The sequence below is a fragment of the Parasteatoda tepidariorum genome, chromosome 4 (genome assembly GCF_982258835.1).
Source record: "Parasteatoda tepidariorum strain Cologne lab strain chromosome 4, Ptep-v5.0, whole genome shotgun sequence".
Taxonomy (NCBI): Eukaryota; Metazoa; Arthropoda; class Arachnida; order Araneae; family Theridiidae; genus Parasteatoda; species Parasteatoda tepidariorum.
In genome coordinates, this window is record NC_141758.1 from 69313906 (window position 1) to 69341233 (window position 27328).

The 27328-nt window shown below is 31.6% G+C and overlaps 1 protein-coding gene across 1 annotated transcript; it reads right to left on the reverse strand.

Moving 5' to 3' along the window:
* Positions 1-3027: 3027 nt before the first annotated feature.
* On the reverse strand, positions 3028-25711 carry LOC107456940 (uncharacterized). Its single transcript, XM_016074936.4, has 9 exons — positions 25582-25711; positions 21222-21313; positions 18634-18771; positions 17192-17321; positions 16103-16186; positions 9977-10097; positions 6756-6842; positions 4457-4539; positions 3028-3231 (listed from the first exon to the last, which is right to left on the reverse strand). Exons 2-9 carry the CDS (start codon positions 21290-21292, stop codon positions 3037-3039), a joined length of 909 nt encoding a protein of 302 aa, XP_015930422.1. The 5' UTR covers positions 21293-21313; positions 25582-25711; the 3' UTR covers positions 3028-3036.
* Between the last annotated feature and the right edge of the window lie 1617 nt (positions 25712-27328).

The following is a 27328-nucleotide window of genomic DNA, read 5'->3' on the forward strand; positions in this document are numbered from 1 at the left end:
TATGCTTATTCACTTGCAATTAGATAATTTTTGTCTTTACTATTTGTTATTAATTTTTTTCTTATAATAATTCAAAGTAACTTAAAACATAATTACTATGCTCTAATATACTGATTTAATGCTGGAGATCTATGAAACTGAAAAAAAAAAATATATGTAATTTTTTTAACCTTAAACTATTCTAATAGTTTTCAATTTAAAAAAAAAAAAACATTTCAGGCTATGAAAGACATCAGTTGCTTGGTAACTTCACTTCTTTCATTAAATAATAGATACAACATAACCATATGATATCTTTATGAGGCTAAATGTAAAAGAATGTAAAAAAAATCTTTATTTTTCAAGATAGCTTAGGTAGATAGCCTCAAAAATTATTTTCCTACCCATGGGTCCTATTTATATCATCATGGGTGTTGTGTTGGTAATTTATTGTATTAACTGTTTGTTTTAACTCTAAGTATGATGCAATAAGATTCATTTAATATAGGGCCTCATATGTTCGAACCTTTAAAAACCTGCTACCCTATCCAATAATTAAATGTTATTTTGAATTTGAGTGATACAGATATAGCAAGCAAGAAAAAAAACTTAGGTTTACTTGTTTAATCCTAGGTTACTAATTCTAGTTCGTTAAAGCCTGAAGAATCTCCAGTACTTTCATTTTTAACAGGCTACTACTGGGTCTAACCAATACTAGTCAGTTTAAGTGTGAAGCCCATAATACATACATCTTAACAATGGCCATTAACCTTTAAAAAGCTCAACTTTGTAGTGAATCCTAATATCGTGTGAGACTCGAAAGCACTAGGTTACATATGTATTACCTAATGATGTATTACTTTCTGGATGTATGTAACGTAACTTTAGGTTAGACATGGCTTAGCTTGCTAATGATTTAATGGATTGAAAGTTCCCATCTAGGTTTATATTTCTTCATTGCTGTATCTGTAGCACTTATTATAACTGATATAGAGAATTTTTATAAAATGTTTTTTGAGTTAGTGCATTAATGTAAATGCTGGATATAGGTATATAGAATACTTATCAAAATTTATATTTATGAAGGAAAAAAAACTCATAATATCTGACCCATGTTCTTTATTTCTCCTAGCTAATTTATTTCTTAACACCTATTGATTAATAATATAATTTTCAGCTTAAAAAAAGTTTGTGTGAAGATGTTTAGTTTTTAATACAAAAATGTGTGAACTTTTATAATATCAAAAATATATTTTTCCCCGATGTCAGCTTTCTTGCAAGTAAGATGTATGAAAGGAAAGAATTGTACTAGATGTATATAGTTTGCCACTGTTAAATAATACACACAAACAATAAACTATGCCATTGAAATAAAATTGTAAAAAGAACGTTGATTGTGTTATCTTTCTTGAATTTAACAGTACTTGAAATCATAAAATGCAATAGCACATTAAATTGGAGACAGTCGAAACATTTCGAAGATCTTGATACATTCCAATCAGAAAGTGACTGCTCATTTCAGATACAGTAGGGAACCGATGATCCGGAAAGATCGGGACCATCGCTATTCCGGATAAATGATTTTTCCGGTTTTCTGAATCGTACAAAAAGCAGTTTTTTTATTGTCAAACCCAACTTAAAAAAATTTAGAAATAATCTTAAGAAGAAGAAAAAACGATAAAGTAATACACTAATGATTATTTCTGAAATGATGGTAAGCTAAACATCTTTTAAAAAAGAAAGAAAACTCTTATGAGGAAGAAGAAAAAAAATTATCGAATTTTGTTTTGGTTTTCTGATTTCCGGATAAGAGGTTCTGTACTGTAGTATAGTTCACCAACTAGTAAATGACTCATAAACTTGTGTGTAAATTTAAGGTTATTTTAATATCCTTTTGACTATCTTTTTTTTTTTCTTCTTCTTTTCATGTTTATAAAAGTGAAATCCCCAAATGAATGTTTCATTTCTTGGTTTACTAGAGCTCATAAATATTGTGTGAATGCGTTTTTTGTAATAGCAATACAATATTTCGAATTTTGCAAATTATGTTTTATCTTATCTTTTTTACTAGATGCCATAAGATTTTATTATTATTAGTTCAATTTTGTTTTCAATTTATTGCATTTTTAGTAAGTGTTACTGAATAATTATTAATTTATTTATTTTCAGTTTTTTGCATTGAAGATTTGTTTTCTACCAAGAATGCGCTGTTTTTGAAAGGCAATCTAATATGGATAATCATTTAACTATCCATAGTGTCACGGGTTCAGGTTCCGAGAATTAGGACTTATTTTAACCAGCTATCATTTTAAAATTTGTAAGATCCGTGTACCCATGGTACTGCGCAGCTACCGACCGCTGGTCTCTCTATTCCACAGACTTTACGAGCATGCATGTACTCGGTCGGTGTTAGCGGAGTCAACAATCGAATTCCGGTTCCTCCAGACTGGTGTCGATTCTCTAACCATTGGGCTACCACGACCCTCCAAGATATACAGAGTAGCCGCAATCTAGTCCCCATAATTTTGTCAGAAGAACGGTTCCTTAATTTTTTGCCATATCTCGAGAACTTTTTAGGCGTATTGAAAAATTTTACTTATAATTATCAAATTCGTTTATTCAATGATAATTCCAAGCTAAAATAATTTTTAATAAATATTTTTATTTAATAACAAGCGAAAAAAAACATGAATTGTAAGGTATATACTTTTAATATCTTTTTGAAGAACAAAATTTTACGTGTCAGAATACAAACTTTGAGCCTAATTGGCTGAATGTTCCTGAGAAATCGAATTTTATGAATGACTGTTTTTAAAATTCAATTTCTCAGAACTATTTGACCGATTTCGCTCGTATTTTTCCATATAAAATTACATATCGAGATAAAAATATTAGGAACCGCTGCTTTAGAGACTCGTCATATTTCATTCATTATATATATTTCAGATTTTAACCGCACAAAATTTTAAAGAAGTGTGTCTGCTAAAAAAAATTTTTTTTTTTTTAAATTCTGTTTCTGTGCTATGTAAAAAACACAGGAAAGAAAAATTACTGGATTCATTTTAATTTACGGCGTTTAACAATTTTTTCAATCATTTTTCGCGTAGGTTTCAAGAATTTAAATTTTGTAGACATTTTTTTGCATCTTTTCAAACTTCTTATTTCTTCTTCCTGTGCTACTTGAAGAGACGGGCAGGACGCTGAAATTTTCGAAGCATTTAATCCTGGTGGGGCTGGCATTAAGTGATTTGCCTGAAAAATAAATTTTTATTAATCTTAGTGTTACCATAATTTCGTGTCACGCTTTTAGTAAAATATAACAAGCAATGGTTAAATCTAGACAAATCTATCCTTAATTTTGCCATCCTGTAGAGCTAAAATTTTCCTTAAGAAATATTTATTATTAAAGAACATTGTAATTTTACTTTACTTATCAAAGAAGCAAAGTAAAATTACAAATGGTTTGTTTCATCACTAGAAAAGCTTTGATTTACTAGTTTACATGAACATAGTTTATTTTATATGAAAATTAATAAGTTTTCAGAAATTTTCATAAAGTCTTCACTCATTATCATCCCTTAAAATTTTGTAGTGGACGCTCGTCTGTTAGTTATTAAATATGACAGAGCTATAGTCATATAAACAATGCTGAGAAATTACTGTACTATGTGAATAAACCATTGCCAACATCTCGTTAAATTTGGAATTGATGTCCTATCATATAATCTGAAGAAATATAATTGTACGAGAAAAATTCAACTATACTTCTTGGGATCATATGTTAAATAGCCTATATTTTGTGATATCAGCTATCATTAATAGGCCTGGACTATCAAAATACATAGCTCTCTTTTTCTGATGTGAAAGAGTATAAAAAAAATAAAAGTTGTTACACCTGGCATCCTTTAAAGATTGCCAAGACTAACTATTTGAATAAAACAGATAACTATTTGAAAGTTTATACTCGTCGCTCGAGAAAATATTGCTGACAATGTACTTTCTGTAAATAATTTAAGAGTAAAAAGAGAAATTTAGTAAATTTGTTCTTGACCATCAAATAGTTTGTTTTCTTATCATTTTAGACAGAAATGCACTAACTTCAAAACTAACAATTTGACAGTTTCTGAAATATCTCAGAAGAGAGAAGGCCTTCACTCTAGTTATTATAAACAAGAAATCTGATCCTTTAGAAGTCCGAACGCTGTGACATCTTTCTTATTTCGCCCCACTGCACAGTTTATGTTCGTTACGTATGATTACTAAAGTAATTCGGGCGAAATATTATTTCTTTTAACAGATGTTGGCTTCTGTAAGCAGCATTGTGAAGTCATTCTTAGCCGCTATGCTATACCTGGGCACAAGTTCTATGACTATAGCTGTCCCTACTCTTAAGTTATTGAGAAATGCAGAACTTAAGTGGGCATCTTGCTTAATATAGTATTACTAAAACTCTTTATAAATAATTAAAAATACTTGCCAGTTGAGCACCTTCTGAACATTTTCTAAACTTGTTTTTCTTGAACTTTCTTAGAATAATCTCATCCTCCATAGCAATAAGGTCTTGAAATTAAAACATGTTTTTTAAAGTCTGTACATCAATTTTTACTACATATATGCATTGTATTCCATTGGATAAGAATTATGAGATTTTTTGCAGATGAATAAGATGCCTTCTGCAAACAATTGAGACAAACATTTTAATTTAGGGATAGACTATAACTGGCCAAAAATATCTGGCCTCCCTTCCTAAAAAAGAAAACCATGGTGGGAGGGGAGTTTTCAAGGATTTGGCCTGGGTCCCTTAGTTCTTAAACTCTGGACAATCCTGTTGTTCCAGATCTGTGGTAATATTTTGGTAGAAAGCCAATTTCTCTTCCAACAGGATAACTGCTCCATTCATGCATCGATACTTGCGCAGCCATCGTGTGAAAAGATGGGTGTTCAAAAATGGATGCCAAATCTAAATCCCATGAGATTACCAAATTACTACCAGCACTCACACCAAGCGTTCATCACTACACTGTGATGAACGCCTGGACGTCAACTCCTAAGGTCACTTATCAAAAACTCATGAAAAACCTCCCCATGCTTGTGCAAGCTGCCATCTATGGCGGGCTGACATCATATTAAGACCATAAGCCTCAGGATTCTCAGAATCCGTACCTCTGTGGAGATAGTCACATGATCACCAAGATGAAAGAAGGATATTTGAGGCTCATTGATAAGGGAAGTTTTTGAATTCGATATAGTACTTACGTGGGATCTAAAAAAACATGGAAAGAAAAAAAAAATTATTTTTTAAATTTGAAAATAAGAAAAAGATAAAACTGATAGTAACAGTATACAAGTGAAAACTTTCACTTACTACTGTAATGAAAATAAAACATTAATATAGTAGCCGAACTTGAGCAAAAGATGTTTTTGTTACAGAAATTCAGTAATAGTATGGTTACCAACCTTTACTTAAGTAACTCTATCTTTCTGGTGGTAGAAGCTATATTGATGACAAGACAATGGTACGCTTGAGAAATGTTTCATTATTTTTACATCTTTCACTTCTCAACTATGTAGTAAAATTGATTACAGTTTCAATTTGCCCAGAAAATCGATTTTAAAAGTAATAACTTTTAAATATTGTTATACTTAAGTTGCCTAGGGTCCCAAAAAAGTCCAGCGATTTGAAATAGTTATTTAAAATATGAACGGAAGAAATGTATGGTTTTCTGCTTAGGAAATCAGAAATGTCTTTACATCAAGAATTGGTTGCGAAATTCTTGAAATGATGTCGTTAATGACTGAAAAACAATAAAACAATGCTTTCTGCTGCATGCCTGACCATTCCAATTGAATTTTTTGCATAGGCATCGATTAATTTTATCGTCAAACTGCACCACGTACTTACGGCAAATAGTGATTATTTTATAAACAATTTTTACATACTAGCGCCACCTACTGACGTCCTCTTTAAGTAATTTTGAAACTTGGAGAGACAAAAACATTGTCCCCTAAGCAGAACGTAGCAAACTGTACACTCTTATCTCCTTATACCTTATCTTCTTTAATTAGTTTTCTGATAATTCGTCTGTTTTGGAACATTCAGTAAAATCAAACATTCATTAAAGTGGATAAGACCCCACATACCATCCAACCATAGTCAAGCACCTAGTCTCATGTTTCAGAGATTTATCTTTTAATGGTTATGAAAAGAACGCCACGTAATTTTGACACCGGCCAAATGATGTGGACAGCGCCTCAGCTCTCAAAATTTCCATATCACAACCAATGAAGAGAGGACATTCAGCCACGACAGATTCAGTACGCACTTTGCTGCGTATACGTGCCTGTTATGTAGTCGGCTGCCAGGATCGAACTCACGGCCCCTAGTCCTCCACCAGCGGTAAGCGTTGCTTCAACCGTATGTGCCACCAGAGCGTTCTGAGAAGACCGCGTGTGACTTCAACGGGTACTTAAATGCTTTTCTAAATAAAAGCATACTGATATTGTGATAGCTTTCATATGATGCCAAAATCTCAGCATGCTTATACGAAAGTAAAATAAAAAAAATTCGTAGACTAGATATTTTAATGTTTGACCAAGAAGTCTCTAAACAAAATTATGTACCATAAATTAAAGTTTATCACAGAAATTTCAAAAATCGCATGCAAGTTTATTTAAAGTATTTTGAGTGCAATTTTAGATATAGAATTTAGATGGAGAATACACAAAATTTGAAGACATAAAGTGAATTGCATGCGTTTATATTTTAATCTACTAACCTGGACTAGAGTTAATTGCCCAAGTCTTATAAAACATTTTACTGCCAGTTTGCTCTGGTGCTTCAAAACTCTCCAAGCGTACAATGTCTGAAAATATTCAAATAAATTATTATGTTGCAGTTTACATTTATTTATAAGGAATTTCTTTTTGAAACTATTTCATTACTAAAACAAAATCCGAAATAATACACCAGTGTTTGGTTGCAAATATACACCAATTTCGAATAAATTATGTTAAATTTGAAGTTTGTCAGTATAATGCGCCCTCATATGTATAACAAATCCAATAACGTAGGCCGCACCATCCAATATGGGGAATCAACTTTTTTTGAATCAAAAATTCTATCTTTTGAATCAGCTGATAAAATTTTCAGATAATAGACACTAACATCAATATTGCAATTGAAAAAACAACGAAGTGCTTCACGAATGATTCCGAGAAAAGTGGCTTGACAACTTTTTCTCCTTCTATTTCTAATGCTATGAAACGCTAAAATAGAATTTCAAAAAACTGATAGAACAAAATTTATTTTTTAAACTTTTTTTTTTGTTGCAATATATATAAATATGATAAAATGTCAAATATATAAACGCCTCAAAGATGCTATAAAGATGCCAAATATGTAAAAGCCTCAATTTTGAATATTTTTTTTCTTCACCTTAGTTGATTTTTCAATTGCACGGGAGAATATAGGGTGGTCCTGAATACCTGGAACAAAATTTAAGGGTAGATACAGGACATTGTAATAATCATTTATTGCATAGCAATGTATGGACGCAAGTGACACGGTGAGGCGCAAACAGGGAAAAGAAAAGAGAAACGGCGACAGTAGATGTCCAGGCGCCGTTCAACTTGATGCATCTCAGTAGGGGAAAGTTCCATTCGCAATTGTGCTAACGTCTATGATGGGAGACTTTACGTATGGCGAATAAGCAGACATGTATGATGCTGATGGTCGTGCAAATGGCAACGGCACAGCAGCGTTACGAATGTATCACACACAGTTTCCTGATCGACGAATGCCGAATCACAGAATTTTTCTGCGGTTACATCGTCAACTTTGTGAAACAGGTTCGTTCCACGTCACCAGACATGAAGCTGGTCGACGAAGAGCTGTAGCCAGTCCAAGTCTGGAAGAAAGCATTTTGAACGTTGTGGCTGATAGAGCCGAGTCAAGAGCTGTTGCTCGTCACGTAAGACGTCATCAGACGATTTGTAGAGTGTTAAACGTAAATCGCTTTCACCCCTTCCGTTTTCAGGGAGTACAAACTTTGAATCCGGCAGACTATTCTATCCGCCTGAACTTCTGCCAGTGGGTGGTACAGCAATGTGCGCTGCAGTTGGATTTTATGACTCATGTGCTAATTGCAGATGAGGCGACGTTTAAAGCGAGGGTGTCTTTAATGCGCGCAATTCCAACGTGTGGGCAACCGAGAATCCACAAGCAACGCGACCACATGTGTATTAACTGAATGGCAAGTGTTATCTTATATTTCTGGAACTGTTGTTTCCAGAACTACTGCAGGGTGATCCGATTGTCTTTCGTAGCTGCATGTGGTTTCAGCATGATAAGGAGCCAGCCCTCTTCAGCACTGGTGTGCACACTTACCTGAATACCACGTTTTAGGCGATATGGATTGCGCGTGGTGGACCTGTCCTTTGGCCTCGATTTGTTTCTTTTTATGGGGACAACTGAAGAATCTTGTTTATGCTATTTCACTTTACTCATATGAGGGTCTCATTGATCAAATATCCGAAGCTGATGTGCGTGTGCACGAAATACTTGGCACTATAAACGAGTACGCCAATCGCTCCAGCGACGTTGTCAAGCATGTATCGCTACGGGTGGACGCAATTTTGAACAGTTATTGTAAAGATTACACCTGTCAACGACGCTTTCAGTAAATACTACTTAGTCTTTCCTTCCGTCTCTCATTTTTTGTGTTTGTGCCTCACTGCGTCACTTTCGCCCATACATTCCTATACAATAAATGATTGTTACAATGTCCTGTATCTATCTTTAAAGTTTGTACCATGAATTCGGAACCACTCTGTATATGGTTAACGTGAACTCAGATCATTTTTAAATGATTCCTTGACAACCAAACTGAACCTTGGGCCCCTGGTCTAGAAGATAAGTTTAAAAGGGTTTCTTATAAATCAGTGTTTTTGAAGATTAATTGTATACGAAAATATTTCTGGAACCTTTAGATACCTTTTTGACAGAAAACTAACTTGTCTTAGTAACTCGACCAATTGTTATAATTCTTTATCTTCAATATTTAAAATTTTATTCCCTGTAACATAATGAAGAATTCTTGTATTTGTTAAATTGCAATCTCAAAATTATTTTATCATAACAAATCATTTTCATAAAACATATGTAATTTTTTAAATGTTCCAAACTCCTATGTTTTACAGTAAATAATACAATTTAATCCCTTCACAACAAAATTATAAACACATGTACTACAATGCTTAATCTTGTTTAATAGTTAAGTATTTTTATAAGCTAAGAGTTAGACTTCATATTAATAATAACGCTGAGGGAAAAAAAAATTTGCTTTTTATGATCTTTTTTAACGGATCTTATGTATTTTCACGTTGCTGATTTCAAATCAGCAATCGTTTTCTTTCTCCAAGCTACGGTTTTTTTAAATGACATTTTTAGTTTTTTTTCTTTTTTTCTTTTCTTTTTTTTGTCGAAATGTGCAACAGAACGTTGCATAACTGTGGTGACAAAGTTTTAGGGGAGTTAGAGGGCAACATCAGGATTAAAATTGCATAGAAACCTATGACCAGAAATATCGTCACACAAAGCTAAGGGCGCTACCGTATTATAAACTGTTTCTTTGTGTGGTTCTGAACAGGTTATAATAGGGGACAGGTTATAATAGGGCAGGTTATAATAGGTTCCTAGTGGCGTACGACGACAATTCCGGGCATGTATAAATGCAATAAAAAATTTCTTCTTCAGTGTAATTATTCCTTGGCAAAAATATCAAAATTAAAGGTGAAGTTAAGAAATAGGAATTAAATTCAGAAAGTTTGAATGTCATAGAGCAAATCTTTTCTCGCCATCTGTTGCTTTCTTCACTAAATGGAATTTATTAACTCATTACCTTAAGTCATAAAGTAATGAAAAGTAAAGTTCCAAAATATAACCAGCTTAAAGGAAAAGAAAAATATTTTACAAGTTTAAAAATACTCCCTGACCAACCCCTGGCTCTGTGTTCCCAAGTTTCTGAACCACCTTGTTGGTAACATTTAAGATCTTCACAATTCAAGTTTTCAACGTGGGGAAGTGCTCCATAGAACCATCCACCCGACTTTTTCCACAGCTAAAATAAATTTATCTGATAAACATTATGCTTAAAATATGAAAAGAGAAAAAATAGAAAGTTGTTGGAACGTTAATTAATATAAATTCCAACGCTCAACAGAAAAATTTGAATCAGGTGTGCCCAAATAAAGAGTGGACACGGGATAGCCTGGTTGACAGGGCGCTGGACTCACGTTCGTAAAAACGGAAGTTCGAATCCAGCTGAGTGAAGACTCCTCGTGTAGTAAATGGTGACTGATGAACGTTAAATCTGCTAAACCTCCATATTCCCATAACAAATTATATCTCTGGGGGTACTGAGTTGAATATTGATCGTTTTCCGATTCAGGTCAAAATTACAATCAGTAGATGAATGGATCCGCTTTATAAAAGGGTGGGACGTATGAGTGTGGCAGAAGTCGATTTCTTGGCCATAGATAGCACCTCTGGAAAACAAGAATAATCGCACACCTTTCCTTAATGGCCTATGATAGCAACACGATTGATGACAGCTGTATTATCCAAAGTTGCACGGGAAGGTAGAAGAAGGTGCATCGCAGATAGCATATAATTGATTAATCAGTTTGTAATAAAAAAAAACTTGACAATATGAAATCACAGAGGCGTATCTAAGGGAAACAGTGCAACACCTCCTAGAAGAAGGCCTCAGCACGGATCAATTTAGCAGTCCGACGTAACGAACATAAACTGCACAGGGGAGAAATTAAGAAAGATGTCACTAAGTTCGGGCTACTGAGCTGCGCAGTGGGGGTTAACAGGAAAGACGTCCTTAATTTTGGACTACTGAAGGACCGAATTTCTTGTTTATGGTAACTCGTGCTGAGGCTTTTTCTATTCTAGGAGATATTGAATAGTGCCTGTTGAATATCTCGAATTGGTGCCCTTTAAAAAATATTATATTTTCTTTTTTTAAATATGCAAAATAAAAGCATTATTTGAAGAATGTAATCCTCTTGTTAACATAGTAAAATATTGTATTATATACTATAATAAAAAAAAAATTGCAAAAAACTATAATTCTAATTTTAATAATCTTGCATTTCTGCGTTTTTGAAATCGTTGTTTATTTGAAACATAAAGTAACTGCAAAATACTTATGCCATTCACGATTATTATCAGATGAAACAAAATTAAAGACAGCTTGCTGCAATAGAAAATGAAGATGCGCAAAATGAGTAGCCCAAAACTAAGAGGTAAATGCTTGGCCTTGACTTTTAGCATTGGGTGTTGGCAGTGGCGTAGCGAGCTTAACTCGCGCCCGGGGCACAATACCCTTTTAGCGCCCCCCCCCCATTCGAAAACCATATGTTCGATATTATATGTAAAATATACTCGCAAATTAATAAATAAATAAAGTAAAATAAATAAAGTCATACACTCAAGCTAGGCTTTAAATTTGAGACAAAAAATGTAGTTGAGAGAACAAGACTAGATTTTGAAATGTATATGATCATCTAGAATTAGTTCAAAAGATACCTATTATTTATTTTACATATTTATAAAGAAATATTTTAAAAACACGCAGTTTTAAAACAATGAAAAAGTAAATATTTATTATCTCTAAGGAGATACATATATTTAATAATCATATGAATATAATACATTAATAAAACTAATTACTATGTCTAAATTTTCCGTGCTTTTGATGAAGCAAATGTATCAATAATATCATCAAATTTGATCATTTAAAATTTTTCTCTTTCCACACTTAAAAATGCTAGGTCACTTAGGCGATCTGTCAAAATTAATTTTAATTTGCTGAATGAACGTTCGCAGCTAGCAATTGATACTGAGATAGTCAGGAGTATTTGAAATGCCGCTCTCAGATTTGGAAAAACATCTTCTCCATTCGAGATTGATTATAAAAGTAAGAAATTCTAATGGAGTTTTAAGTTTAATTTCTTTTCTACTGCGGAGTAACATTTTTCTGTCACATATTTTGATAAAAAGTTCTATTACATTGAAATCTGTATTATAAAATTCACCCAGATTTTTTCAATGTTTTTTCAAGAGGCCGGGATAGCCTGGTCGGTTGGGCGCTGGGCCCAAGAGGTCGTGGGTTCGATACTCGCCGGCCGAAGACTCCCCGTGTAGTAAATGGTGACTGATGCACGTTAAATCTGTCGAGTCTCAAAGTCCTCCAAGTTCCCACAACAAATCAATACCTCTGGGGGTACTGATCCAGGAGTTTCCTTGTCTTCTGGATTGGTTCAAAATTACAAGGCTACGGAGTTGAACGTAAGTAGTCGTAAACCCATGAAATTGGGTCGGCTGTTCAACGACGGTTATAAAATGAAATAAAATGTTTTTTCAAGGTCGTTATCAACGTTATCCGTGTTTAATAATTTTCAACGTCTAGTAGAAATCCAAATTTGAAATTAAGGTCACTTAATCGTGTACACATTTCTTGTTGGAGACGATCAAGAGTGCTTTTCATAACGTGAGAAATTTCACTTTCTGCGGAAAGACCACCATAGCTAATTCTCCAGGCACATATTGTTGTATCCATATCCCATTTTTCACAAAGAGACTCTGCTTTTTCTATTGCCTCTTTACAGAGCTTGTCTCAAATTTCGGCTTGTTCAGTCGCTAATGATTCAAGATCATGGAACACTTCTCTAAAATTCATTCTAGGATCTTGTAATTTGAGCTGCACACGATCAATCCTTCTTAAGATTTCATACCAGAAATGAACTAAAGTTATAAAACTAAAGGTTAGTATATTTTGCAACAGAATCGTAGCTTCACTTCTGTTGTCACTTGTAGTGGTAGTGTGCTCTGCTAATTTTTCTATTAGTTCTTTCATATTCTCTAGCCAGCCCATAGATGATAACGATAACCGCTTGTATTCTGGCGCTACATCGCGTTTCAGATGTGTGACCTGCCATCACGGCAGCATTATCGTAAAATTGTGATCTGCAGTTTGTTAATGAAATTTCATCGTAATTTAATTTCTCTAAAATTGTATTTTCGATCGAGGCTGCATCTTTAGCATGTATTTCAATAAAACTCAAAAAAGATTCTCCGATGGAAACTTTTTTATTGATAAAATCAGCATCTACATACCTAGCGACTTGGGACATTTGTTCTCGATGAGAGATATCAGAAGTTGAATCAAACAAAAGTCCATAATATTTATTTCTTTTGATATCGTTTATTAGTTGATTTCGAACTGTAGATGCCAGAAGATGAATGAATTCATTTTGAATCTGTGGTGACAAATATGAGAACAACACATTTTTCTGTTAACAATTTTTTTCATACTCTATTCACTTAATAATAGAATCGTCGAGTAGATGTAGTAAGTAATCTTATTTGATTTATTACTTACCAAGAATGCCTTGAACTTGAAAGGTAGTAACATAGTGAAATATACAATATAATTTATGCTGACATTAAACTTTTTATAACATTTAATATTTAATAACATTTCATTTTTATTCTAAGCAGAGCGCGATGACAAGGACGTGAATTAAATATTGAATTATATTTAATATGAATTTAATATAATATTTAATATGAATTAAATATTAAATATTATGAATAATATTTATGAATTAACATTTATTATATTACACTGGCAATAATTTAAAATATATTTTCCAGAAATCAATTCTAATAAAAAAAATTATCCAGCAATTTTTTTGTTTTGCGGACCATTTGGCGCCCCTTTGTGAGTAGCGCCCGGGGCATGATGCCCCCCCTTGCCCACCCCTCGCTACGCCACTGGGTGTTGGAAGAGAAGATAGAGATTTGTCTAGAGCAGTGTTTCCCAACGTGGGGCCCACGCCCCATTGGGGGGCAATTTGATTGTTAAGGGGGGCAATTCGAAAATGAACTCGACACGAGTTTAACCCTTTTACTCCGGGCCATTTAAATGCAATGCTAGACTTGGGTGCCAAAATTGAAAGAAAATAGCAAATTCTAAAATAATTGCGGCCAATAAATATTATGTGACTTAGCGATTTTTTAAGCGACAAACCTGAAATGAAGTATCTGTTAACAGTCGATGGTAAAGCATTTGTGAGTTATTTAGCCGATATCTTTGAAAAACTAAATATATTAAATAAGCAACAAATGAAACTCTTGTTGATGCAAAAGCGAAGATATTTGGTTTCATTACCCATATTGAGTTATGTCAGAAATATATTAACAACAAAAATGATACCTCTGTACTTGTTATTGAAAATTATCATCTGAAAATTTCATCGACTGATTTACAAGAAAGATTTTCTGATTTAAAACAAATTGATTTTCCAACACGGATGATACAGTCAATGTTACTGAATTTGTTTGATATATAAAATATGCAGTATCAAGAAGAACTCGCAGAAATGCAAAATTATGAGTCAGTTAAAATTTTATTTAATATAAAAGGAGTGATGGCATGGCTTTGTGAGAAAACAGAAATCAAATACCTAAATTCAACCAAATGTGCACGAAAACTATTGTTACAGTTTCCATCTTCATATTTAGCTGAATGTGGATTTAGTTCTGTAAATGATTTACTGGTAAAAAAAAGAAAAAGAAAATCGCCTGGATGTAATACAACGGGGAGACTTGAGACTGAAGCTAACCAAATTGGAACCTGACATAAAATCTCTGTGCAGCAAGCTCAAGGATCTCAATAAATTAAAATATTAAATTATTATAGAAAAATCTTTACTAAAATTATTTCGAATTTTAGTTCTTTATATGTTTTGAAAATTTACTTACTGTGTTTCGTTAACAATTTCCTAGTGAATTATTCCTGAAACCTATCATTTAAGTTTCTTAAGTGAACAATTCTATTTTTTAATATTAAAAATTATGTATATGTTACATAGGGGGGCATAAGAATTTTAGAAAGGCTTAGGTGGGACATGGCTCAAAAAAGATTGGGAAACACTGGTCTAGAGGAAAGCATTTGACTTATGGTCAAATTTATTCATTTTAGGGAATATTAAAGTTAATTTACTTAACGGCCTAAACTAAACTGATGCAAAATATCTTATTTTTCCTAATAGTAATAACAATGAATAATGATTAAATACAACAACGATAATATGAAAGAAATTAGTCGATTTGGCTCCCTTTTTTTTAATTTTTAAATGCGCCTATGTCAAAATATCCCACTTTCCATACCCTAGATACGCCAATAAAGTCAAACTAAAAAGTGAAGATAGACGCGTCCAAAATAGATCAACGTATAGTATAATACGATTTTTAATGCCTGAAGGTAAGGCCATTTTAATGCCTGAAGGAAGGTGTAAGGCCATTTGTTGTAAAAACTGTGTCTCTCGATGGCGAGCATTATCTAAGACATTGGTCTGCAAACTGGGTCTATTTCTGTAGTTGATGAAATGGTTAGAGATAAACTAAGATTTACGACTAATGATATGCGTAGGGCGCTGGGCCCATGTCCAAGAGTTCGTGGGTTCGATCCCCGCCGGCCGAAGACTCCCCGTGTAGTAAATGGTGATTGATGCACGTTAAATCTGTCGAGTCCCAAAGTCCACCATGTTCCCATAACAAATCAACACCTCTGGGGGTACTGATCCAGGAGTTTCCTTGTCTTCTGGATTGGTTCAAAATTACAAGTTGAACATTAGTAGTCGTAAACCCAGAAATTGGGTCGGCTGTTCAAAGACGGATATGAAATAATGATCTGTGTATCTGTGGTGTATATTACTCTGAGTAAAGGAACTGTTATCTTCTGCCACTGAAAATCGTACTACAGCGTGTAGTTTGGTTCTAGACACGTCCGTTTTTAGCTCTACTTTAAATTCACTTCAAATGCTATATGTAATCTAATTAATAAGCATACGGAATTTACAGTGCACTTCTGCCATTATTCATTTGGGCAACTCGTATAGTGCGTTGATTTTTTTTAATTGAACTCCGAAAATCGGTTATTATTTTACTATAAAACAATCGTGTGAATACACTGCATTTATTGATATTCTATGTGTTGAAAGTGAAAATGAAAAGCAAATTCGCTCATATTTACACACAAATACTTACTTCTCTTTGCTCTGAACATATTTTGCAAAGAATGCTTTCTTCAAATGCACTGTGTATATCTATTCGACATTTCTCACAAACGGCCTACAAACAAATAAAAGATTGTTTTATTTTAATAAAAATTGAGAATTATTTAATAATTTGATCATTAATTTAAAACAAAATTATAGGTTTCAGCCTTCTGCTCTCTATTACATCATCATCCCACGAAGATGCTCACCAAAGGGAAACGAGTTGACTGAGACCTAATTTATGGGAAGAACACTGGTCGGATTTCAAAAATCCCTCCTTATTAGTTTCCATAAATGTCAATATCGGGTCGAAATATAAATATCGATAAATAAAATAATCTGATTTTTTTAAAGAAAATGAAAGCTCTCAATAACATTCTCAGAAACGTGGGAAAATGTAAAATGTTGTTAACCTTACGGGATTATATAAACGATATTCATCAAAAACAAAAAGGTAAAAATAAGATTTTAAATTAAATAACTCCCAAAACGTTTCAATTTAATTTAAAAACATAATAAGAAAAAGAATATTTTATTTTTGGATATGAGATTACGTGACTGTAAAAAAATATATTTCTGCAATTAGTTTTTCTTTACTTAACAACTAAAAAAACGCACATTTTTAATTTAATTACTCTAAAACTAATTAGAAATTTAAACAAACAGAAGTGTTACTTATCTTCATACTTAAAAACCTCGTATAAGTTCACGGCTGCAAAAAATAATAACTCTACTACGTACTATGTTAGTTTTGGTCATTAAACTGAAGTGCACGGTGAAAAAACAATCTTTCATTCAGACATTAAATAGCTTAACCGTAATAAACACTTCTATATACAAAATGTTGCTTCTAATGGGCAAAATTTCATTTTTTTTTAATCCAATAACATTAGGAAAGAAAATTAGGTTTTCAACTTTCAGTTAAATCTTTAACGAATAATTTAAATTTTAATAGTTCTTAAATGGTCTAACTGTTTTGAAATTTTACCTTTTAACATTCATTATCACAACCGCTGTAAAGTTAATGCAAAATGTGTAGGGTTAAAAATTAAAATAATGGGAAAATAGTTTCAATTACCATAGAACAGTCAGAGCATTGTATGCTAGAGGAACGTAACCAGCCAAAAGTTACTCCACACATGGAACAAGTTGTTTTTCCATCGCCAACAGAGTTCCTTCTCATATTTTCTAACTTACAGATCATTTTTCTACAATTTGAACAAGATAGAAAGTTGTATAAGTTTTCTAAATATTATTTGTAAATTATAATGCATATGATGAGAAAGATATATGTTGGATCATCACCTGAGTTAATGGTTAGAATTTAAAAAAATTTAGTGTGGACATAGAGGTTGGCATAATATTAAATAAATAACCAACACGCACAGACATGTTCATGGATGGAATTGAACCACAAAAATAGGTTTGTTTGAATATAGGTCCCCTTGCAGATATACGGACCTGCAATAATTTGAATCAATCGTTCAGCAATGCTGCTTTCAAATCCTTTATGATTTTAGGGAGAAAGGGTATTTCGAATTCCCGTTGCCCTACATAGAATGTTCCAGACGCACTTTATAGAGTTGAAGTCTTTATATATGTGTGTGAAATATCGTAAATTTCCTTCCATTTTTCTTTAATTGATTTTTCAAATTATCGATTATATTCGTGGCAACTGGTAAAATCTAAGGAATACGATGATGAGCCTTATTTTACTGATTATAAAAATTGAATTTAAAAACTGTCGTTGTTGTTGTAGTAGTTCATTTACGTTGCACTAGAGATGCACAATGGGCTATTGGCGACGGTCTGGGAAACATCCTTGAGGATGATCCGAAGACATGCCATCACAATTTTGATCCTCTGCAGAGGGGATGGCACCCCCGCTTCGGTAGCCCAACGACCTGCACGCGAAGTCGAGCACTTTACGGTAGCACAGTTTAACGAGGACCAATACCGCACACCCTCGGTCACTACGCTGACTTATCCAAGTGGGTCACCCACCCGCACACTGACCGCAGCCAGTGATGCTTGACTTTGGTGATCTGCTGGGAACCGTGTCTTAATGATCAGTCCACTGCGGGACTGAATTTAAAAACTAATACTTACAACTTTCATTATATAGTTTATTGGAAAGCATTAAAAATGTATTTAGTATGTATTTTTAGAAGAGAAAACATAAAATTTTCAGTCAATCGGTTGAACAGTTTTCGGGAGATCACGATTAAAAATACTTTTTTATAATTTTTCAATCAGTTGCTTCATCTTTTTGCAAACTTAGTAAGAAGTTTTTAATTTTGTTGTGATCAAATAATCTCATTTCCTAAACAAAACGCAGCATTTTTTAAAAAAGATTTTTCAAACATTCTTCTGTTTATGATTTTTAATTTTTTGTTATGGGGTAAAAATCGTTTTCTGTTTCCTACTGATTTAACTGTGTCCAACTACCCATCCTCTCATCGGGGCAAAACATTTCTAAATAAGCAAAATTATGAACTATTGGAGTCATATTGATCTTACCTAATCCTATCTTTATCTGTTATATCAATTTCTTTTGCTCGCAGGATGACATTTTCAATAGCTCGAAGCTCGCATTCTAATATTGGCTCCGGTTTATGAAAGTAGTCTTGACTATGTATTGACCAGCCAGCATTCAATCTATAATAATTAATTTTCTTGCATCAATATTGAAATAAAACATTGTTAGATATCTATATATATATTTCTCTTACACGGCGACAAAAAAAAAGTCTCATTACAACTCCCCGAATGGCAACGCTAAAAAATCGACCAATGATTGTCGCTAAAAATGTCACATGCCATATCTAGCTTAGGTGGCTCAACATCATATAGCGCTTTTAAAAACGGAAACTGAAATAACAATTCAGCTGTGGCAATGTCATACCATTAAGCTAAAGTGAGTAGTCTTTGACGATAGATCTCTATTTTAGTATTTTGTCGAAAGTGCTTTTTTTCACGAATCTTACGAATTTATTTGACGATTTTTGATTTATATCACGAATTTATTTGCTTTATTATTATTATTAGTTATTCATTGAAAAATGAGTCTCATTCAATGAGTCTTTATTTGAATTCAAATTTATTTTAATGACTTAGTATTTACTAAAAAGATGTAATTTTTATTTAAAAAAAAGTTGTTATATGGATTTGAATGATTGTTTTGAATTCTTAGAATTTTCTGCATTTGCAATGTACCTAAGTTAGTAGCGAGTGAAGCGAGCTTGGTTTGCGAAGCAAACCATAAAAGATTGCGTAGCAATTTTCGGGGGTTGGCGAGCGTCAGCGAGCAGGGGGCGCAGCCCACTAGTTTAATTTGTGAAACGTATATTTTCACTTTCGTCTGTTTCCTAAGTAGAATGCTTCTTTTTGAATTTATTGAAAATTACATAGTATAAAATAAAGCGTTAAAATGCTTTTTCAAATATCGGAGATTTATAGGAGTTATAGAAACCAACACAGAGTTGCGCCAAAAGCACCACTTGCGAATCTTCCAAAAACTCAGAAGTATTTTCCACGAACCTGTATCTTCTCAGGTATAAAGTATTGAAAGGAACGAGAAAAATTAAAACTTCTTTATTTTGAATGTACAGTGCGCAAAAAAGAAAGATTTTTAAGAACTTTCGATATAATAATCCGATCTTCATGCTTTACGACTCAATCTTAATGATTCCAGTGGGTGGCCTCAAATATGCTGATTAATTATTGCAGACGGAGACTATATTTTAAGTTACAAAATCATACACAAAAACGTACTTTCTAAATAAACATACTTTTTTTTCGGTGGATTCAGATATCTGAAACTTCAAATACTACTTCAAAATTCAACTTTAAAATATAGGGTCAATAATAGTAATCTGGAAAATATGGTGTAATTAGTTTGGTCAAGAGAGCGACCCAAAGTTTGGTCCCCCTAATGTTAATTTTTTTTTCTTTTAACTTTTTAAGCTAATGGAAAAAATTTTGCACCCAATTATAAAATTTGTTTATCCGAAGATAATTCCACGCAAAATGTAAATGCTAGTAAATATTTATTATCTTTAAATTTTTTTAATAATAGTCGGAAAGATTTTGAGTTGTTAGGTATACAATTTTTTACATCATTTTATGGAATGTAATTTTGCATGGCAAAATACAAAATCTGAGAGATCGAAATTTAAATATACGACTTTTTTTAAATTGAATACATGGTCTTAGAAAACTGCACAATTTTTCAAGTGTCTAAACAAAACTTTCTAGTTACAATCTAAGAAAGCATTAGGACATTCAAGACACAGTCTGAACGTTTTAAGACATTCTCCAACTCATTGCACTACGTTGCTGTACAAAATACAGAGTGTTCCGTAAAGACAGCTCTTAATATGTATTTTTAGAATCTTTAAGAGTATACACATGGGGTTAAAAATTGATATTTAAGCGAGTGAAAAACAAAAAAGCTGCCAGTACCTGGCAAATTACAGTACAAGATAGCGAATGTAATAAGCAACAAGACAGTAGGTTTGATTGCGGGATGATACAGAAAGGAGTAGAAAGATTCGAAATATCTTCAAGTTTCAACTTCCATTTACACCTGTTTTGAAGTTTTATTACATTCGCTTTCCTGCACTATAATTTGTCAGATCACATATTTTCTTCCCTCGTCTAAAGATTAATTTATTACGACTTCCAATATGCATACTTTTTTTTAAATTTCTTTTTCGATAAGGATTTTGAAAACAAATATGAAAGGTTAATTTCATGGAACACCCTATATCCTTAGTGGTAGACGGATCATTGATTAGGGTCACCTTGCCGTCAGGCTAACCGTGGGAGGTTTTCTTGGTTTTCCTCTCCATGTAAAGCAGATGCGGATTAGCTCCATCAAAAAATTCTCCACGAAGGTAAATTTCTCCTAATACTTGATGCAGGAGTTTTTTGTCTTCTGGATTAAGTTCAAAATTACAAGGCTACGGAGTTGAACATTGATAGTCGTAAAAACCAAAACTGGGTCGGCTGTTCAGCGATGATAATAAAATATAAAATAAAATATATGTATATAACTGAGCAAAGAACATGCAGAACTAAAAGAAAGTGTAAAATTATAAACTAACTTCGCCCGCAGGGAAAGCTCTCGATCAGTTGGACAAATCCACCGCTTTATTCCATCTACTGCTGCAGCCATTTTACACTAATTGTCATGCATCTTAATAAAAAGAAAAAAATAGAATGTAAATATAAAAAAAATTACGTATAATTAACTACTTTAAGAAAAAAAAAGAATTGAAAATTAGGTGATCAGTAATTGTAGTTGAGATCAATTTGTTATATATATATATGGAAAAAGATTTTAATAAACATCTATTATATATAATTCTCTTACGTGGCTCCCAAATTTTGGCTGTATTTCTTTTCCGCCGGTGGCAACGTTTGCTTTGTTTTGAAAACACCAAGGCATTCTTCCTTTTAATGATGTGTTTCTGATCTAATATATATAATTCTCTTACGTGGCTCCCAAATTTTGGCTGAAGTACTTTGTACAACTAAATAAGATTCTTCTCACAACAGTTAAATATTTACTTCATTTTCTTCATTCATAGAAAAAACAGTCGGCAACGAATTCTGTTAGGTTAAAAAACATTTCGCTAAAAAAATAACAAATTCTAAAAGAAATAAAAATAAACAACTTAAAAAATAAAAATGCTGTTGCCAGCTATAGAATTTTTTGAAAGTTAACTTAGCAACATAAATCAAAATGACATAGAAGCGCAACTAGATCAAAATTATGATACCTGAGCGCTTGACGTAACAAATCCTTCAATTCTAAAACTGTTGTATCGCCAAATGCCCAAATTAACAATTGTGTTCTTAAAGAAATTCTATAAAAAGTTTTAAATAAACAACCTACTTCTACAACTGCTTCTTGAAGAACTTGGCTCATTGATTAAAAATATTGTTTTAATTTTACAGTACTAACTTTACTTCTACTTTCATTATTGCTATGACCCTTTTTCATTACATTTTACAACTTCATGCTAAATTTGAGGAGTATAAGTTGTTTTGTGGTTGAATACTGACATTTAGAAATGTGTACATAAAAAAAAATAATATTTAGAGGTTGAGAGTTGCCTCAGAAAAATTTGAATTGTTAGCAATGACTTAAACAAAAAATTTTATTTTAACTGACAAATACTATATTATAATTTTAACTTTTTCCATGACTGTACTCACTTTCTTACTCTTTTCTTTGCTTTTTATACATATTATATTTTTGTGATAAAATAAAAAACATATAGTTGTTCTGCTTCTGAACACTGATGAAAACACAAAATGATGGGCTTCATCAACCATCAAAAATATATACATTTATTTTACAAATTCCATATTATTAAGGTGGCTCCCTTCAGAGAATTAAAAATACAGAATTATCTTCATCAAAGCCGATGCTTTACATCCGGCGGCAGACTACTATTCCATATTGTTTTACAACGCATGACTTTAACACTCTGGTGGGAAAGACTTTAAAACAAAACTTACAACAGTTACTTTTCCCAACAATTGAAATTTAGAATAGTATGATTAAGAAAAATATGTGAACTGTTTGCAATTTCAAATTAATATTGAAATGTACAGGTTTAGAATTTTCTACAGTGAAAAGTTTTCGGAACTTCAGTATTCAAAAAAGTATACAAAAACTAGACGTTAAGAACGTATCCAATGAGCGAGCAAAGCGAGCATTGGATTGCGAAGCAATCCGAAATGAACTGCGAAAGCAGTTCCGGGGGTTGGTGAGCGCCGGCGAGCAGGGGGCGTAGCCTCCTAGTTATAATAATAAACCAATTAAAGATTTTGTCTTCTCCGCTTAAAAATAATGATGTATATAAGCTTCAAGATCTTATTATTAACTTTTCTCGTATTAATTCACACTTCAAAATTCTTTGTAAAAGCTAAAATAAGTAAAATTTCTCCAAATTAAAAGAAAAATTCAGATAATTTATATTTTGTTAGTAACTGTTAAAACCTCATTTTCAATAAGATCAAATTTAATAATATTCTCGAAAATTTTAAAAGTTTATTTCCATTAAAATATTTTAAATTTCCATAAATATAATAAATCTCTTGGTAGAACTATATTTAATTATAATGATGTAAGCAAAAATTTAGGGAGGATTAATGTATCTGATTATGAATGTCACGGTGAAGAAGAGAAATATTTTGATTTCGTTGATAAACATCATAAAGATATTATTACTGGTAATTTAAATATTGTAGAAAACTTAGAACTCAGGACTAAAAGGCACAAAATTTAGACCCATTTACCATATATCAAATAATAAAATTCTAAAATACTTTCTTAATGATCTCAATAGTTTTCGTTTAAATATATCAAATAGATTCTCCTTACCTTTAGGTATGCGAACAGAATGGAAATAGGGTGTTTATTATTACTTTAAAAACTTTGTTTTCAATAATAAGGATAATTCAAATAACAGTAACAATTCAACAAATTTTTCTAAAATTGTTCAATAAATTAGGCAACTACAAAAAAATTTTGTAATTATCCCCATAGACAAAGTTAACAATAATTATGCAATCTTCTGTAAAAAAATTTATGTTGAACTTTTAAATACGGAGTTAAAATATAGTAAAAATTTTAAATTTAGTACTAAATAATAATATTGTCATTAAAAAATTTTAGCTCTATATAAGAGGTTAAAAATTAAAATTAGCAATATACAATTTCCTTACTTAATTATCAGTCCTAAGTTTCATAAAATTCCTATGAAATTTTAAATAATCACATGTGAGTCTAATATTTACCTAACTAAACCTGACACCATTTTCTCTAACTACTTAAATAAAACTATTAACAATATTATTAAAAAAGGTTTTTCTTGGATCATTCTTAATAATCGACCGATTTAAGAAGACAAAAGTTGTTCAGGGTGTTCCGTTTTTTTTTTTTTTTTTTTTTTTTTTTTTTTGAGGAGGGAGTTTTTTTTTCTTTTTTTGTCACCGGAAGTAGAAAGTTGTAATCAATCAGCTATTGCTGAGATATTGCACTTAGTTCTATTTCGGAAAAAAATTATTGACTAGAATAAATTTAACAAAACATTCTGAAAAATGCTATTAAGTTGCAGCAGCTAAGGTGAATGGAATCAACAATAAATCACCTAAGTTCATTACTTTTGCAATTTAAAAAAAAAAGAAAAGTAATTAAAAGAAAAAAGAATATTTAAAGGAAAAAGAGAAAATATCAAAAACTGTGTTTTTTAAGTAGTCTAAAAAAAGTAAAATATTTTCATTTTTGTCAGACCTAAAGTGAAAAATTCAGAGCGCACCACTTTTAGTGGAGATGAAAATTGATGACGAAAATTATTTTCGCTAAAAGGCAAAATAAAATTATTTTATCAATAAATTAGTTTTAGGTCTGACAAAAAAAAAAATAGTTAAAAAATTCAGTTTTTAATTTTCTTCTTCTTTTTCCTTTTAGTTTTATGTCTGTTAGTTATTCGGAAAGTGGTCGAAATAAAGATTGCAAAATTCCACCCTCACATACTAAAAGTAAGTTCAAATCGTAAAAAAAAAAAAAAATCGTGTACAGTGCGCAAAAAAATAAACAGACCATCATGAAATAACTTTCGATCTAATGATCGGATCTTTACATTCTAGGACTCCATCTTAATTATTCAAGGGTTAAACTGAAATATGTTATTTGATTAGTGCATTTAGGTTACAAAATCAAACACAAAAACGTACTTTTTCTGAACAAATATACCGTTTTTCCGACGGATTCGGATTTCTGACTCTCAAAATATAGGGGGTAGCCGTAATTTGGGAAATAAGGTTCCGATAGTTCGGTCAGGAAAATGGATGAAAGTTTGAACCCATTAATGTTAATTTTACTTTTTGTCTATTTCACCTAATAATATCGACAACGAATTTTAAAATGTTTGCACACAATTACAATTTATTATTATAGATGTTTATTATTTTATTTAAAAAATATATTTTACTATCGAAATATTTTTAAATTGTGTATACAATTGTTACGTTTTTTTAAAGAAAGTAATTTTGCATGGCAAAATACAAAATTTGAACGAAATCTGTTGAATAGTTTCTGATATATCAAATTTTAAATGTACGATTTTTTTTACAAGATAGCAGAATATAATTTCAAAAATGAGCAAACTTTTAGTTAATATATTTTTTAACTTAAAGATGCAAACACGCTTATAATAAATGTAGAAAATATTTACTTATATCAATCTAGGATATAAAACGAACTAGGATATAAACTTTTTTAAATGATTAATGAATACTGTTATATGTTATGAATAAAATAGAAGTTATATGATATGAATAGTAAGGTAAATATCAAATCAATTTAAAAATCTTATCATTTGATTTCCGAGTTAGAAAAATATAAATAATAAACGTTGCGCTTAAGTAGAACTTAAATGATTTTTTTACCTTCATCGATAATTAATCCCTTTATTAAAACTTTTATGTATACAGCAGTGTTTATCACAAATCATCTTATGGAACCGCAACTAGACAACTGCGCCTTCAGCGGATGTGTCAACATTGAAGGAAACGGAAGCCAATCAAAATAGTTCAGTTGTTTAAATAAAAACTAAAATGTTTTGCTAGATTCCTGAACATGAAGAGAATATAGGAACAAATTTACCCGAACTAAAAAAATTTATATAAATTAAATGTAAAAAATATTTTTGAATTCGTTTAACAAAACTAGTTTCTTTTATTGCGCAAATAATAAATGAATCAAGGACAATTTTACGCTTAACGTTAATGAATATTAAAACATTTAATGAATACATTAAGAAACTAATTTCACATATTTGAGTGGCAATACTTATATATTTTGATATAAAAGTTATTTTTTAAAATGGTGTCATACACTTTTAGACGTCGAGCTGTAACTTTGTATTCAAATGTTAAAAGCTTGGTCCCCTTAAAAGTTTGCCCCAATTAAAAGTTTGGTCCCCTTAATATTAATTTCACTTTTTGGATTTTGAATCATATCTCTAAAACTAAAAGCGCATTTAAAAAGAAAAAAATTCACCCATTTATGAAACTCGTTTATCCACAGGTACTTTAACGAAAAAAATAATTTTGAATAATTATTTATTGTTTTATTATTATTTAATTTAATACTGGCCGAAAATTTTTTAAATTATAAGCCATAAATGTTTTTACATAATATTAATCTACAAATTTTTCAATAGTAAAATCTAAAGTTCCAGTTGTTTTTATTAATTAGAAGCTGAGAAAATTTTAAATTTATTATTTTTAAAAATGCGACCTAAATATTTGGACGAATGAAGAGATTTTTTTTAAAGAATGAATTCTAAAATGTACAACGTATTATTACGAAATGTTATTATTAAGTATAACATATTTCAATGTTTTTAAAATTCCACTTAACATTCACCAATTTCTTTAGTTATGGAAAATCATAATAAAATAAAAATCGCAATCGATAGTCAAAAAGAAATATCATAAATTATATAAAACCTTGTAAATGTGCTTTAGAATTACCATACACTCTGCATTTTTTTCAGGCACCTTTTTTACTTTTTTAAAAATTTTTTTGCTTAGACTCGGTCAAAGCTATAAAAATGATTCGTAATGATTTCTGAAATGAATGATTATATATAATTATTGTACGTCATATAATTATAATAAATATAGAATATTGTGTATAACTAAGTTATGTAAATTTGATTACACTAATTAATTCAAACTAGTTAGCACTAATTAATTAGCATATTTGAAATCACCTGCAGTCCTACAGGCACCATTATGATTGACATTTAGAATGTGAAAATCCGATAATTAGAACAAAAGTTATTCAGAGTGATATCTGTAGTGTATCTACCACTGCAAAAATATAATTCCAATTCACTAGTATATAAGACATGTTAACTCAATTCTATGATGGGGTACCTTTTCATAGATAAAGGTTGACATAGTCTGTAACAACACTTCCACATTGGTGACCTTTGGACGCGATGTGAACACGCCTACCTTGACAGAAACGCCCACTTCGATTTGAACACGCCTTCTTTGATGGATGGTCCACATTGAACAGCTGACTTGCTACTTGGGACTACGACATTGTCCTCCTCACGCTGTTGCTTCTCAGTCTCGATCACACACATCGTACAACGTATGCACTCGACAGCTAAAAGCAACA